The sequence below is a fragment of the Leuciscus leuciscus genome (assembly GCF_965113295.1).
Source record: "Leuciscus leuciscus genome assembly, chromosome: 11".
Lineage (NCBI taxonomy): Eukaryota > Metazoa > Chordata > Actinopteri > Cypriniformes > Leuciscidae > Leuciscus > Leuciscus leuciscus.
In genome coordinates, this window is record NC_138735.1 from 23,318,810 (window position 1) to 23,333,244 (window position 14,435).

The 14,435-nt window shown below is 39.1% G+C and overlaps 2 protein-coding genes across 3 annotated transcripts; one reads left to right on the top strand and one right to left on the bottom strand.

Moving 5' to 3' along the window:
* Positions 1-2,483: 2,483 nt before the first annotated feature.
* Positions 2,484-6,754, top strand: tnfsf10 (TNF superfamily member 10). The gene is made up of 5 exons (XM_082183391.1): positions 2,484-2,673; positions 3,796-3,942; positions 4,182-4,227; positions 4,305-4,424; positions 4,945-6,754. The coding sequence occupies exons 1-5, from the start codon at positions 2,494-2,496 to the stop codon at positions 5,406-5,408; spliced, it is 957 nt and encodes a 318-aa protein (XP_082039517.1). The 5' UTR covers positions 2,484-2,493; the 3' UTR covers positions 5,409-6,754.
* Positions 6,755-7,649: 895 nt separating this feature from the next.
* Positions 7,650-12,252, bottom strand: msl2b (MSL complex subunit 2b). Of its 2 annotated transcripts, none has more exons than XM_082183386.1 (2): positions 11,104-12,252; positions 7,650-10,084 (listed from the first exon to the last, which is right to left on the bottom strand). In XM_082183386.1, exons 1-2 carry the CDS (start codon positions 11,243-11,245, stop codon positions 8,424-8,426), a joined length of 1,803 nt encoding a protein of 600 aa, XP_082039512.1. In that variant the 5' UTR covers positions 11,246-12,252; the 3' UTR covers positions 7,650-8,423. The 2 variants fall into 2 exon arrangements, with proteins under 2 accessions (XP_082039512.1, XP_082039513.1); XM_082183387.1 differs by lacking the exon at positions 11,104-12,252 and adding an exon at positions 10,177-11,097.
* Positions 12,253-14,435: the final 2,183 nt, after the last annotated feature.

Genomic DNA, 14,435 nt, shown 5'->3' on the forward strand with positions numbered 1-14,435 from the left:
TCGCTTCGGGAGTCGTTTTAAAAGCATCTATAAATGGTAATGTGAGAGAACATGCAAGCACCTCCAGGTTAACAATAAATACACTTAGCTGGAAACAGTAGCGCTTTTTAAAAGTGTTATTCGTTATTTAATATGTCTTTAAACTTAATGATTATACTTGTGGACGACACAAAAGCAGCACTGTTTTGAGTTCGTTCATGTACTTTGGAAAATTGTTTCGTTGGCTTGGGATTGGAGCATAAACACTGTGTTACGGAGCACCTGGAGTGTCATGAGCAAATAACTTTGTCATGAGAAAACTATATATAACGTATATAAGAGTTAGACATGGTTGGACAAGAGGAAGAAAACATAGATTTTACTTTTTAGATGCTGAAGTTTAGAATTGACTTTTACAGGGGCCCACCAAAACCTGTCAACTGAAGCTGATGGGAGTAACAGAATAGCTCTTTAAATCAGATGGCAAGAAATGGCCGGCCTTTGAGAAGCACAATACATGGAATACCCCCTAGACTTTCTAAATAGGACCAGATTGTAACCATATGTTAGAAATAAAATACAGTCAGAATTGGTCATGTTTTCTCGAACAAGAACAGGGCCAAGTTACAATAGAACAATACATGAATCTGAATGAAAATAAACATGTTTTTAAATGAAAATACATCAGTTCATTAAAACAAAACAGCAAATTAATTTAAATCCTGTTGGAAAATCCAGCTTAAACTGGTATCTGTGTTTTGGAACTAGCCTGTTTCTAGCTGGTCCAAGCTGGTCATTAGCTGATGCAAGTTGGACATTAGTTCAAGTTCTAGTTCAAGATGTTCTTCCAATTTAGACAAACTAATAGCCGACTTGGAGCAGCCAATGATGATCAACTCATGCCTGCTACAGACTGTGCGGTTTCAGCAATCCTATAAGATCATTACAAATCACACTGTACTACAATAAACTTGGGTACGTAGACTGTACGATGATGACACTTATTGAATCATAGGCTACGACACAAGTTAGTATAGAAGAATAAAACGTCATCAGCATGTGCTAGTGGTCAACATAGAGCAAGATGAATTGCACTTTGGCAATTGTGGTTTTTATGTGCACTGAAAAAAAGAGGAGGAAGCTAAAGAGAAGAATATGGACGCGGTCATGGCTAGGGAAAAGAGGCCAACTTGGCATGCCAATTTTGTAAATAGAGCTTGAGATAAGTAGTTTTAAGTTTTAGCGCCATGTCGCATTGATCAATACACCATTTCATGTTGCATTTTTATTGGCTAGTCAGTGGAGGTTGTAGCAGCAAACACACTGCGAGATGATCATGCTAAATTTATGACACTGTCAGAAAATTATCGCAGACTTTCTTTGGTCACGATACCGCGACAACGACCGTCTCTGAAACCTCTCTCACTGTACAACGTAGGACCACCGTTTAGGAGCCACAACCACAGAAATCTGGTAATGTAATGTAAGCTTGTAATGTAAATCAATGAGATGTCGGTACAACAGCAGACTACTTACATAAAAATACATATAATTATCAGTTGAAACTCGGTATCTCCAAATAATATGTCTTAGTAAGATGATATTTAAATGTTTACAATCAAAGCTCTGTAGTTTCATTTTGGGGGACAAAAATATAGGCTATATAATTGCAATGCAATACAATTTCGATTGAGAGATGTTAAAATCAAAGTCTGTTTTACCACAATAATTCTAAACACAGGTTGCTTCAGGCCAGTAAATGTTCATCTTGAAATATTACTACCATTATTCTTACTCTTACTTTATAAAAACATTAAAGATTTCACAGCACATCAACATTTTGAGCTTGTTGATTATTTAGAGACCTTATAAATTCATGTATAAAACATGATACAGTATAGCTACTGTAAAAAAAGTTGCTAACTTAATTTTTTTAAGTAATCAACTTGGATGTTTAAGTCATTTCAACTTAAATTACATTAAACTGACTTTAAATAATGAGTTACACCTTGTATAACTTCTAAAAAAGTAGCAAATTGCTTAACTTATTTTGATGGGTTTAAACAATGTAAAAACATATGTTGTCATAACTTATTGATCATATAATTTTTTACAGTGAAAATTCTGTCACCATTTACTAACCCTTATGTTTCAAATCTGTATTTCTTCCCTTTCTTCCCAAACACAGATATTTTGAAGCACAATACAAGTGAACGGTGATTAAGATCTTCATTTGTGTTTCATGGAAGAAGCCCCAAGGGTTTGGAAAAACCTGAGAAAGTAAATTAAATTTTTGAGTGAAGTGTTCCTTTAAACTGAATTTTCCAGCAGGGCAAGAACGGTTTTATGCTTGATGTACGTTTCTCAAAAGTAATTATATCATAAAGTGATTGCACTGATCAGAAAAGCAAAAACGAAAGAGGTTCTTACATGCATTATCTTTACAGGAAAGTCAATCTTGCACTTCGTTTCCTTGATAGTCAAGCGGTGCCCCGCCTCCATATGCCTTTTCATATGAAGAGAGAAGGAATTCTGCCTCAGCTTTTGTCTCGAGCTGCAGGAACACACGCAATGGTCAGCATGACAAGCTCACACACCATGCAGTATATCGGACTTCTGTTGCTGGCTGCAATTCTCCTGCAAACAATAGCAGTGGCTGTAACGTTCATATACTTCAGCAACGTCTTATCGACGGTAAGGGCCGTGTACCTTCTGCGTTTTCTTGCACGTTACCTCAGAACTTGTGCAAAGTTTGTTTGGCCGCCTTGTTGTGCATGTTGCGACATTGAAATGCTGTAAAAAGGAGACTTAAGAGCGAATGAATGCTGTTTGCAGCCGTTCTCGGTTGGTTTGCTGAGGTTTCTGCCTGCATTTTGTTTAGTGGACAGCTGCCAACAGGTCGCTCAGTGGAGCCTGAAGTACAAGTTAAGCAACAGCAGACGACACTCAATGGCAATGTTTATCATTTAAAAAAAGTCTCTTTGAGGGGAAAAGTGTGCATTTTATGCATGTAAAATATAACTTTTAATAATTATTATTGTATACTAAAAAAAAATAGCACAGATATTAATTTACACTAAAATACTTTAATGATTTAGCCTATCACAAAAAAATGTCTTTTGTCAAATCAGATGACATAATATTTTGAGTATCTGTTGATTAAACCAATGTCCTTCATTGTTTCAACTCAAAGTTTTACTGCAACTAGGCTACTTACTTTTTTAAGTTAAACCAACAATATATATTTTTTTTTTTTACAGTGTGTGCACTAGAAAAGATAATAAAATTTCATGAAATTGTTATTTAATAGAATGGATATATACAATAAATATGCTATTCTTTTTAGGAAATTGCTTCATTTTGCATTTTATGCATGCAAAATATTTTGTCTTTTTTAATTTGTTTTTTATATTAGATCTTATTTTTTATAATTTGTATACGATGATACGAGTTCAAGCAATTATCTCTCTATATATATGCCTAACTATTATTAGTTATTTTTTTGTATGCTTGAAAATATTTGCTATTTGATGATCAATAATGATCAATAATTATGTAAATAAAGATAAGCAAATATAATTTGGCACTGTATAATAAGATAAATAAAAACGCATTAAAGTATATTTTATAAAATTGATATTTTGCCTGATTCAAATAATAAAAACTACATATAATATCATGTTTGCATTTTATTTATGCAAAACAAGCTTTCATATTTCATGCATATGCAAAATGCTTAATTGGGACATAATTGGTCACCACGCTGAATATTTAGTTGTTAAAATCATATATATTAAAACATTTTTTGATTCACAGATGAAAGAAACCTTCTCCAAGAGCAGCGTGTCGTGTCTGATGCGCGCCAACCTCAGGACGATAAAGGGTCAGGAACTGAACGCGGCGGAGGGAAAAGACGACCCCTGCTGGCAGGTCACGCAACAGCTACACTTTCTGATTGAAAAGGTATCCGCTTCAGAGGAGGCCCATGCAGTCATAAAGCTGTAGAGTGTAGACAATGAGTCCATTTATGACTTGGATCGTTTTCCCTTTTTTAATTAATACAGGAATTTCCTTAATTTTTGTAAGATGAAACCTAATTTTCAGAAGTTATACTGAAGAATTGGTCCATTCACAACTCTCGTTGTGAAACAAGAAATGTAATCTTTGTTTTTCCCAATGTAATTATTTTTTTTCTCTCTCAGTCAATGTCCAGCCGTTATCAGAAAGAAATCTCATCCGCCGTCAAAGGTATTTCAGAGCACGTTCAGATTAAGTTTATATGAAGGCATAAGCCACGATTGAATTAACCGTTTGGATTTTTACAGACGAAGTCTCGCGTGTACTTCCCTCATTGGTGATCCAAGATCAAGATGATCTTCCTCGACCTAAGATCGCTGCGCATGTGACTGGAAGCTATACACCAGAAGCAGAAAAAGATGGAGGAGGTATGTCTTGTTCTAGCAAACACTAGATTTAGGTTTGTCCATAGCTGCTGAGATTTGAACAAGTTTGACTTCAGCAACTCTTTTCAGTTCCTGTATATGTGCTGAACTATTACAATAACAACTGCAACTGATTACAGCTTGTTGATCTCTGGTTCATAGTCCACGTTCACCTTTAAAGTACATTGAGATATGCAGAATGACTGGATGACTTCCAGATCAGATAGAAAACAACTACGCTATGCAAAAATTGCACAAACAATGTTGCATCCCTGCAAATAAACATTCTTTTCATGTTAGCTTCCCAGAAAGGAAGCTCATAAAACCTTTAATGTAGGTCAGAGCTCACTTCTTTAAAAAAAACAAAAAAAACAGTTTCATCATATCTCTGTGGCCATTTGCCTGAAACAAAAAGCTGGTTTATAACTTGAGCCGAGTTCCATTCGCCTGCCAAACGCCGAAACAATGCAGCTTTTCTGTCAAACCCCGACCCATAATCCCTCTCTCTGGCTTGACAATGCAGGTCTACCGAACAGGAAGGTTTACGGCCAGAAGATCCAGTCGTGGGAGTCCGAAAAAGGTCTGGCTTTCCTCCAGAACGTGGAGTTGAGTGACGGAGAATTGGTGGTGCCTCAGGCCGGCCTCTATTACATCTACTCCCAAACTTACTTCAGACACTCGCTCATCGAGGAGGACCAAAGTGACCGCGAGGAAGAGGACGGCCCATCGGGCGAGTCGGTCCGGGGGAAACCGATGCTGCAGTACGTTTATAAAAAAGTAAGCTCGTATCCGGTGCCCATACTGCTGATGAAAAACGCCCGGACGACGTGCTGGTCACGCGACACCGAATACGGCCTGTACTCCATCTACCAAGCGGGGCTTTTTCAGCTCGGAGGAGGAGACAGGGTGTTTGTGACGGTCAGCAATGTAAGCACAATCGACATGGACGAGAAGTCCAGCTTCTTCGGAGCGTTTTTGGTCAGCTAGTGACACACAGCCTGAAAAATCGCACCTCACGGTTTGTTATGAACTCCCAGATGAGCGGCAGGACTCGGCTTGCTCGGTATTTCTACCTGAGGTTTTTCTTGAACAGATGCCAAGTGCCTTAAAGCATTTGGACGCTCTTGCCGAGATGCTCCGTCTCTTGCCAAAACCGTTAACAATGATTGATGAGAGCATGGAAAGGTGCAAATATTTGGCGCTTTTTTAACATTCGGCCAGCGGATCTGATCGTAAATCAGTTCATTGGTGAAATGTGTTGGAGCTCAATCCCAGCACGTCTGCCTGGAGGGGCGACGGAAAGCGAGGGGCTTGCCAGGTCGTTTTGGAAGCGAGTCGTTTGGACGGGCAGGAAAAAGAAGATGCGACTTTAAGCGAGACTTTTGCACCTGCGGAGGAGCTGCAGGCTTTTACTGTGTGCTTCTGTCCTCTTTGGACCTGTGACTGCATTGCCCTTTTTCAAATGTTTAAAAGACAAACTGCATATTGGGATGTAGAAATGCGTTCGGAGAGACTTGCACAATCTTTGCGTTTTACAAATCATGCCTTGATTGTATTATTGACATATTGTGATTGTCAGTTTCAGCACTATTAATGTGTTTGAATGAGTTTGCGAGTGAAGGAGTTGTTTTTATTACATAGTTCTTTCCTAAAGCATTAATCTTACATTTGCTAAATGTGAAAATCACTGTGATGGTAAATTGTCTTGTACATATTGTCTTTTGTATATACAGTTACCACCAGCACTGAACATACACTGTGGAATGTACAGACACCTGAGAAGACGCTCACATCTTTTCACCTTTCTGCATTTTAGTATGTTCTTTTTAGTGTTTCGGTTTTATTATTTTTCTAACATATAATCTGAAACAGACTGTCAGTTAAACAGTAACTATGTACGTTACAGTACACTGTGTTCTCCCCTTCTGGATATTTTTTTCTTATCCAGGCCATAATCTTCATATTAAATATGCACAGTATACATTAAAAAACAATCAATGGATGATTCAATTTATTATTATATATATTATTAATTTCAAGACCATGCAACTGTATTTCTTCAATTTTGTAAGTTTGGGGGTAATGATATATTTTTTTAATGTTATATAATTTATGTGTGTGTGTGTATATATATACACACACGTTACAAAATATTGGTATAAAACAGTACATATTGTCATTATATATAAGGTGATTATTGTTATATCTCAAATATTTCCAACTAAATATTTGCCACTATCCACTGGAGCTATTACGTTTTTTTGGGCCATTTTTTTCCTCCAAAATCAGTTTGTTGTTATCGCAGAATGAATAAAGTGTTTTATAGAAAATTTTATCAGATTTACTACACCCATTTCCCATGAACAAAGAGGTCATGAATATGCAAATTATTGAGATACACAAGATACATTTTATCACAATAGCAATTCTTTTTTTTTTTTTTTATTCTGCCCACTTGTGGTAAATGTTTGTAATTACAATTACTGGGCAGAGATCCAGTGCATTTCTGCACCCCAGTTTGCTTGATTACACCATTGAGGACATTCCGGTTACCCATCTAGTGCTCTTTGGAACATGAATGATTAACAGTTATATTTTTAATCTCTAATGTTTCAGGCGCAATATAGATTGTTCAAAGGTACCGTAGTCAAGATGCCACACCAGTTGAAAACAAACAATAGCCTATATATGGATTTTACCATGGCTGAATGAACCCGTTTCCTGAGCTGGAATATGAATGACACACCTCATTAAAATTTTATGCGTAGTCCCTGTAAAAAATTATTTTTGCACTAGTAAAGAAGAGATACTGTGGATCTTCCAGCTGCAAGCTAACAAAACAATGCCTCCTCCAAACTATACCCACCTTCATATGACTTCTGGTTGACTCGGTCAGGAAAAACAACATGTACAGTTCATTCATGAACAGCTGTATAAGCTACGCACTCACATATGGACAACATATGTTTCATTGCAAAGTCTTGTGATTTTAATACAATCTTGTAATTGTTTGCAGCACCCTTTGTTTAACATGTCAGTGCAGCTGTGTTGAGCTTATTCTATTCGCATTCATGTTAATTATATATAGTCACATTAATTAACACATTTATCATTCAAAGCACCTTTCTAAACTTGTCAAAATGATTTATAAAATCACCTTCAGGGGGGAAAAAAAACTATGCAACTACTTTGATAAAGTGATTTTTGAAATGAAAAACAAGAGTCGTGTTAGGTTTTTTTCTTTTTTGTGGAAATATGTTACATTTATATTACAGGTATTTAAATGCCCCAAGGGAAAAAAATAACAGTTTGAGACAGCAAAAAACTAGCACAATCAGGACAACAACATAATTTAGACAGAAAAACCGTACATACTGCATCTGTGTGACTTGCATCTGTAGAAATGGTATCCAGCTGATGCCCTGGGTGGACCGTAATCTATGTTAAGTGATACCCAATAAATACTGCAAATGTTGTTAATGTAACTTACAAAATATATCATAAAATGTACTTTTTAAATTGTATTCCTTAAGTCTGTGTACAAAAACTGTTTATAAATACAACCAGTCTCTACTGATGCTGTAGGGTACCATTCATTTAACAGGTCTCATCCCCTAACCTACAAACTGAAAATCTTCCACATATGCACATAACGTGACCCACAACAATGAGGTCAGGTATATCTTGCCAAAGATCATGCCTTATAGATCACTTGTACTGAAATGGAAAGAAAAACCTTTACCAAAAGAAACTTTCGACTTCTATTATCCAGTCTCTCCGCTCCTCCTCTAAAGGTGTGCAAGAAAATCAAAAAGAATAGTACAAATGATTTAAAGGCACAAGCTTCAGCAATAACTAGTTTAATTGATAATGTGAACTGGAACAGAATCACAGTAGCTGCCTTATCGCTGACTCAACATTAGCCCCTCGGTACAGTGCTGCCACACTGAAAGCAAGTCGGTTTGGAATACAGGGCGATGTTAAAGGAGAATCATCTGGAACTCAGTCAAACCTCATGTCCAACGGTTCATCGAATCCTTTGTCTTCGTGTGGCCCCGTAGCCAAGAAGGAGGCCACAGGTGAGCCAGCCGCCGTGGAGACGTTAAGCATCCCGCCAGTGCTGCTACCTGTAGCGTTTCGCACTGCAATGCTGGTGACATTGATACCCAGAGTAAGTCTTGTCTGCTCGAGCGCCTTCTCTGGCACCGCAAAGGCCTCCAGCTTCTTTTCGCCATTGGCCATGTAGGAGTTCTGGCAGCCCCTGCATATGCAGTCCAGACAGGCTTTGCGGTTGGAGTAGCAGGGGCATCGCTGTCCACGGCACGTAAGAACACTTGGGTTTTGAGTTGCTCTGCCGCACTTGCAGCCCTTTTTCTCTTGCGCTTTTTTGTACACCACTTTCGTGGGGCTCCCGGGAATGAGTGCGTTAGTCAGAATCCGTTCTTTCGTCTTCTCTTTCGACTTTGGAGTGCCCTGTTTGGACTTAGTGTACGCCTTTTTGGGTCCATGGTGGTCAAGGGTCTTTTTGACAGTTTTAGCAGGCACCAGTAATGTCTTGCCCACCTTAGAAAGGCCGCCTCCGTTGGGCACCGCCGCCATGTGCGGGATAGTCAGAGCAGGAGATTTAGGTTCGCACTTGACCGGAACAGGGGCGGAAGCGCCCAACGTGGGACCACGGATGAAGGTGGAAATGGGAAGGGGTTGAATCTTCTCGCTGTCGCTTTCCGACCGCGAGCGTTTCCGGTTGGACCGTGGCATTCTCGGTGTCACGGCGGAACAGGATATTCCCAAATGTTGCGGATTCTTCTGGGCTGTCAGGTGTTGGGGCAAGAGAACTTCCTGTGGGAGCGAGGAGAGTTGTCGGGCAGAGTCAACCGAGGCAAAAGGTCCATTTAAGTTCCCCGAAGGATCAAGAGCCGACTGCAAGATAGCAGGACACTCATCCTGGGTGACGTGGTCTGGTTCTAGAGTCCTGAGCACTTCCTCTACACTCAAGAGGAGAGTCCCGCCATCATGCTTAATATCCTCGCCAAAGCCACAAATGTCCATGGTGCTGGTACAAAGCTCCTCGCCAGCAGCTGCCACTGCCTCACACACTGGGATCTCATTTGTAAAACTCTCTTGTTTCACTACGTCACTCCCACTCTCCACCGAGTCTGGAACACTGGCCTCTAGTGAAGGTAAACTGGCGGTCAATTCCTCCACGTTGGTCAAGCCATTGCAGTCCTGGAGACCATTCACCCCTAGAGGACTAAGGCCTTGCTCCTTGATCTCGGTCGAAGGGGACTGGACCTCGTCAGGGAGCATTTCTGAGGTTGAGGGTGTTGGGGACTGGTTTGTGAAGCTCAGGGAGAGTGACTCCTCCTCCTCCTCCTCCTGCCTGTTGTCCAACGAGAGGCCCTCATTCAACAGAGCCAGGATGTCTGGGGAACCTTCCACAGTACTTGAAATGTGCTGGGCGAGAGGAGAATCTGCGATGTACTCGCAGAGCTTTCTGTAGCAGTCCACCAAGATGCACAGCTGCTTATTCTCTTCAAACTGCTCATAGTCTTTACACCAGCTGCACGACGGTTTCATCATCATCTTTTTGCCTTTACATGATTTACAGACATAGTGCTGGCACGACGAATTGGTAGGAGCGATTGGATTTTGTAGCAAATTGCCTAAATAAAGAAAGAAAATATGTTTAGACCATGAAACATCAATGTGCTAACTACTCAAATCACAGCCTAAATAGGCTGCTTGGATGTTGTACCTTTAAAATGATCAGTTTGATCCGTAATTAGTTTTGTAGATCATGAGCAACATAATACAAGCACTATATTGTATCTCATTAGATATGGTTTTGTAACATTCAAGAGAAGCCCCACATATGTCCTGATGTTAAAGGGTCATGTGATGTTGCATGATATGGTTCATATTACATGCTCAGCATATGGCTGACAGGGATCTCAAAGGCAAATAATACAAATGCATTGTTTTTATAAACAAGCACATCATGTAAACATAAATTGCTTAATGCAAATATGAATCAAATTTTTTTTTCCAAATAAAAAAATATGCATGGCATATCAACAGCTGTATTTAAACAATAATAATCAAATCAAATAAATTAAAAGCAATGAATTGCCTACTCATTCCAAATAAAGCATTACTACAAACAGGGTTCCCACACCTTTTGACAAATGAATTTTGGACTGCAATCAATTTATTATTTGCAATTACAAAGTGCATTTGTAGCTAAAGTATATACAAAAAAATGATGATATAAATTATAAATAATGATATGCACGCCAGGAAATATCACAAAAATAACACACACACACTATATATATATATATATATATATATATGCACGTTCTATTTATAATATTTAAACCCTGTGAAGAAGTTATCTAAAATGTTAGAAAATCTGAACTGTTTCAAGCAGCCAGTTTTAACTGACTGAGCAGGCAAGGCATTACTATTCAACCACCATGTATCTATAAACACACAGCCTGTATGCCCTGCTGTGTATCTAAATGCCCAGGCCCCAGTTGTCATTGTAGGTCAGGAATTTGTGGACTCAGTGGGGGTGTGTCATGGTCGGTGGGGCTTCGAGAGCAGCTATAAAGCATGCAGCGATAAAGCAGAGGTGATCATGCAAGCATGCAGTGATGAAGCAGAATAAACGGGCTCTCACCACACACAAGGCAGGCGAGAGACTGTCTGAAAAAAGGCAAGAGCTTATAGATTTCCGCCAAAGCCTGGGGGTCCCGGGGATCGCACTGCAGCACCGACCGACAAGCTGACACGTAGAGAGTGGTCGCATTCACCGGGTTCATCTCAGCAGTGTCGTGCTAGACAGATCCAGTTCGGGGAGGAAAAAAAAAGAAAAGGAGCGACAGTACAAGGCTTCAGTCCCGCCAGCAGCCCACGTCTCATCAATGTCGATGAACCTGCGCGTGTGAACCGTCGAGTGTGAAATGCAAGGGAGATTTCACCAGATAGGCTTGTCTTTACATCGCATTCATTAAAACCACTCCATCTTAACGTTTGCCCCTCTTCCACGGCACGAAATACGGCCAAATCCTCATCGTCATCGGATAAAAGCACATTCACGTTGATCCGATTGAAAACACATTCAGCGATGCATGTGCACGATTTTTTGCATCTTTTTTTTATTTTTTTATGCAACAACAACACACTGGTGGCGCTCTTCACCCTACCGGGCCTCCAATTACCACCAACTTCAAACAGAGCACAGATTGCTTCCTTGTCTTATCCCGGATGAATGCAGTCCTTATTCGCGGTGTTATTCCATATGTTTATTTATTATTCTTGACGTGCACATACGTGATTAGCCTCGGATCATAGTGGTAACACACAAGCACCGTCACTCTTGTTATTGTCCGCCGCTCTTCATGGCGCTGCCGCTGCAAAAAAATAAAACAGGCCGCTTTTTTGTGCACCCAGTCTTTCAGTGCGTTAGGGTACCAGATATTCACCGTGCTTGCTGGCGAAGTAATTTCAGGTCTGGTGTAACAAAGCGCCGTGAGTTAAGTGCCCGTTTGATGTCAGTGTGAGCTGCGCCTCAGGAACAAAAACAGGCCGCTTCGCTTCTTTTTAGGATTTATCCTGCCGTTTTCCTTTCGTAGGAGTGCGTCGTAAATGTTAAGCGTGATAAATACGCAAATGTAATATCCACTCCATATGCACAAATCATCCTTTGGAGAAAAACGTATAGATATATATTCAGTAGCGATATTGAAATGTATGTGTATTTGAAAAGGCTTCTCCCCTCCCTTCCTCTCCGCATTAGAACAAGGAGGGGGCGCTGCTGTCCACATCTCGCGAGAACAAATAAAGAACGGCTATGGGAGAGGGACGCTGCCGTTATAATCTCGCGATACTTTTCCCGGCTTGTGAGGCTGTCGCGTTTAACTCGCGAGAAGAGAACTCAAACTAGTGTGGGCGACTGGTTCCCTTGGTTACATAAACGTTATGATGTGATGTGGGGCGTGGCCCCTCTAGAGTAAAGATGCCCGATGGTTAAAAGAGGCAGAAGAAACAACAATAAATATAACCAATAATCAGTATTTCCAGACACATTATTAAAACAGAATTCAAATTACCTGATATATATGTCAATTATTTTATCCACTTTCTCTCTGAATTGTAAGACGAGACAATTTAATTACAGTAAAGCTTTACTATAATTAAATATAAAAGGCACGTCACTGCTCATCTATCTAATCAGGTTCAAAAGGTTATTACAAATGTATTACAATGGCATTAGACTATTTTAACTAAACTTTAAAATACATTTATATTAATATTATATATAATAATTATTAGAAACAACAATAAGAATATATTTTTAAATTTCTTAAAATATTTGCAATAAAAAAAATTCATAAACACTTTGTTGTTCTGGTTGAAACTGTCTTCACATCCTGATAGCAAGCAATGATAGCGGTTAGTAGTCTGTCTATATATATACATATATATATATATATACATATATATATATATTAAACAAAGTACCTATATCGTCTGGGGAAGTCTCAGGAACAAATTTTTTCGTCCAATCATTGCATTTGGTCCGAATGCAATGATACATTGTCCCACTTGCCTGTCAACGTATGGATTTCCATTCCTCCGAGCACTCTGCTCGCGCAGACATCACACGTCAGACAGTCACAGAGTGCCGCAAACGAACAAGAGCCACCTTTTACAGTTCCTCCTGAACCAAAACAACAGCTTATGCTGCGTTTAACGCCATGCATGTCATAAACTGTAATTTAGAGACGGCAACCCGTGACATTCTACTCAGAGCTGTTCACGTCCTCAGACTCGGATATATGCGTCAACACTAGCAACGCCGAAATGAATCTGCAGCAGTCAGGTGGTACAACTAGAGCTTTGTAAAATGAAAAGTGAAAGTGACATGTGAAGGCGAAGTATTGTAACCAATACTCGGAATTGTTCACTGGATTTAACCCATTATGCACCAATTTGTTTGTTGTTATTATTATTATTCCGAAAAGCTTTAAATGTTACATTTTTCTGTTCTGTCTCTGTGGTCTAACAGCGCTCGTAACTGTCAGAATGAGTGAGATGGCCAATCAAATCAAAGAAGGCGTGGCTTAACTGTTAGTGTGAATTCCAACACAACACTTTAGTTTTAGCAGTGAAAGAGTGCATCGTAAGATGCAAGTAGCTAAACATTTAATATTTGACCACTGTTTTACGATACAAACGTTCAGCGACGAAAGTAATTTCCAGTGATGCAAACTACAACATTATGAAATATCACCGTTTTAAATGTAAAATATGCCATTATTTAACTGAATTTGACGAGACAAGAAACGTTTAGAATTTTTACAGAATAAGAGTGAATGGGTGCATATTTTAAAAATATATTATTTGCAAATAGTTTAATTCATAATAGACCTGGAACTTTCACCATTCTTATTTGTTGAATACTCTTTAATTATTGAATTCCTTTAAATAAACCAATAAGACCAATACCCCCCACGCAAAAAAAAAAAAAAAAAAAAAAAAACCTTGGTCCCCCCCACTATAACGTTTGGCGCTTTAGTGGTTAAACAAAACTGCATGCATACTCTGCAGTGGTTGGTGTCCGGCTTGGTCTAAAATAGTCTGAATATAAACACTTATTATAGACGTACCGTATGAGTCATAAGACAAAAACACTGTTTGGAAGATGGATTCATGATGTACTCACTCATTATATAACTTTTGTAATAAAAAAATTACATAGTGCATCTTTATTAACTCTTTCCCCAGCATCGGCGCAATTTCTGTCATTTATGAGACAACGCTTCACCGCCATTGACGAATTTCACTGTTATATGGTAGGGGGCGCAATTACGCAACTTCTGAAAGAGTACTGAATCTCCTGATCAACACACAGGCGAAAAATAAGCAGAAACAAGCGATAGCATATGTAAGCATGCATTTGTAAAATAACGTGTTCATCAACATAAAGGAGCATATAAATCAAAACTG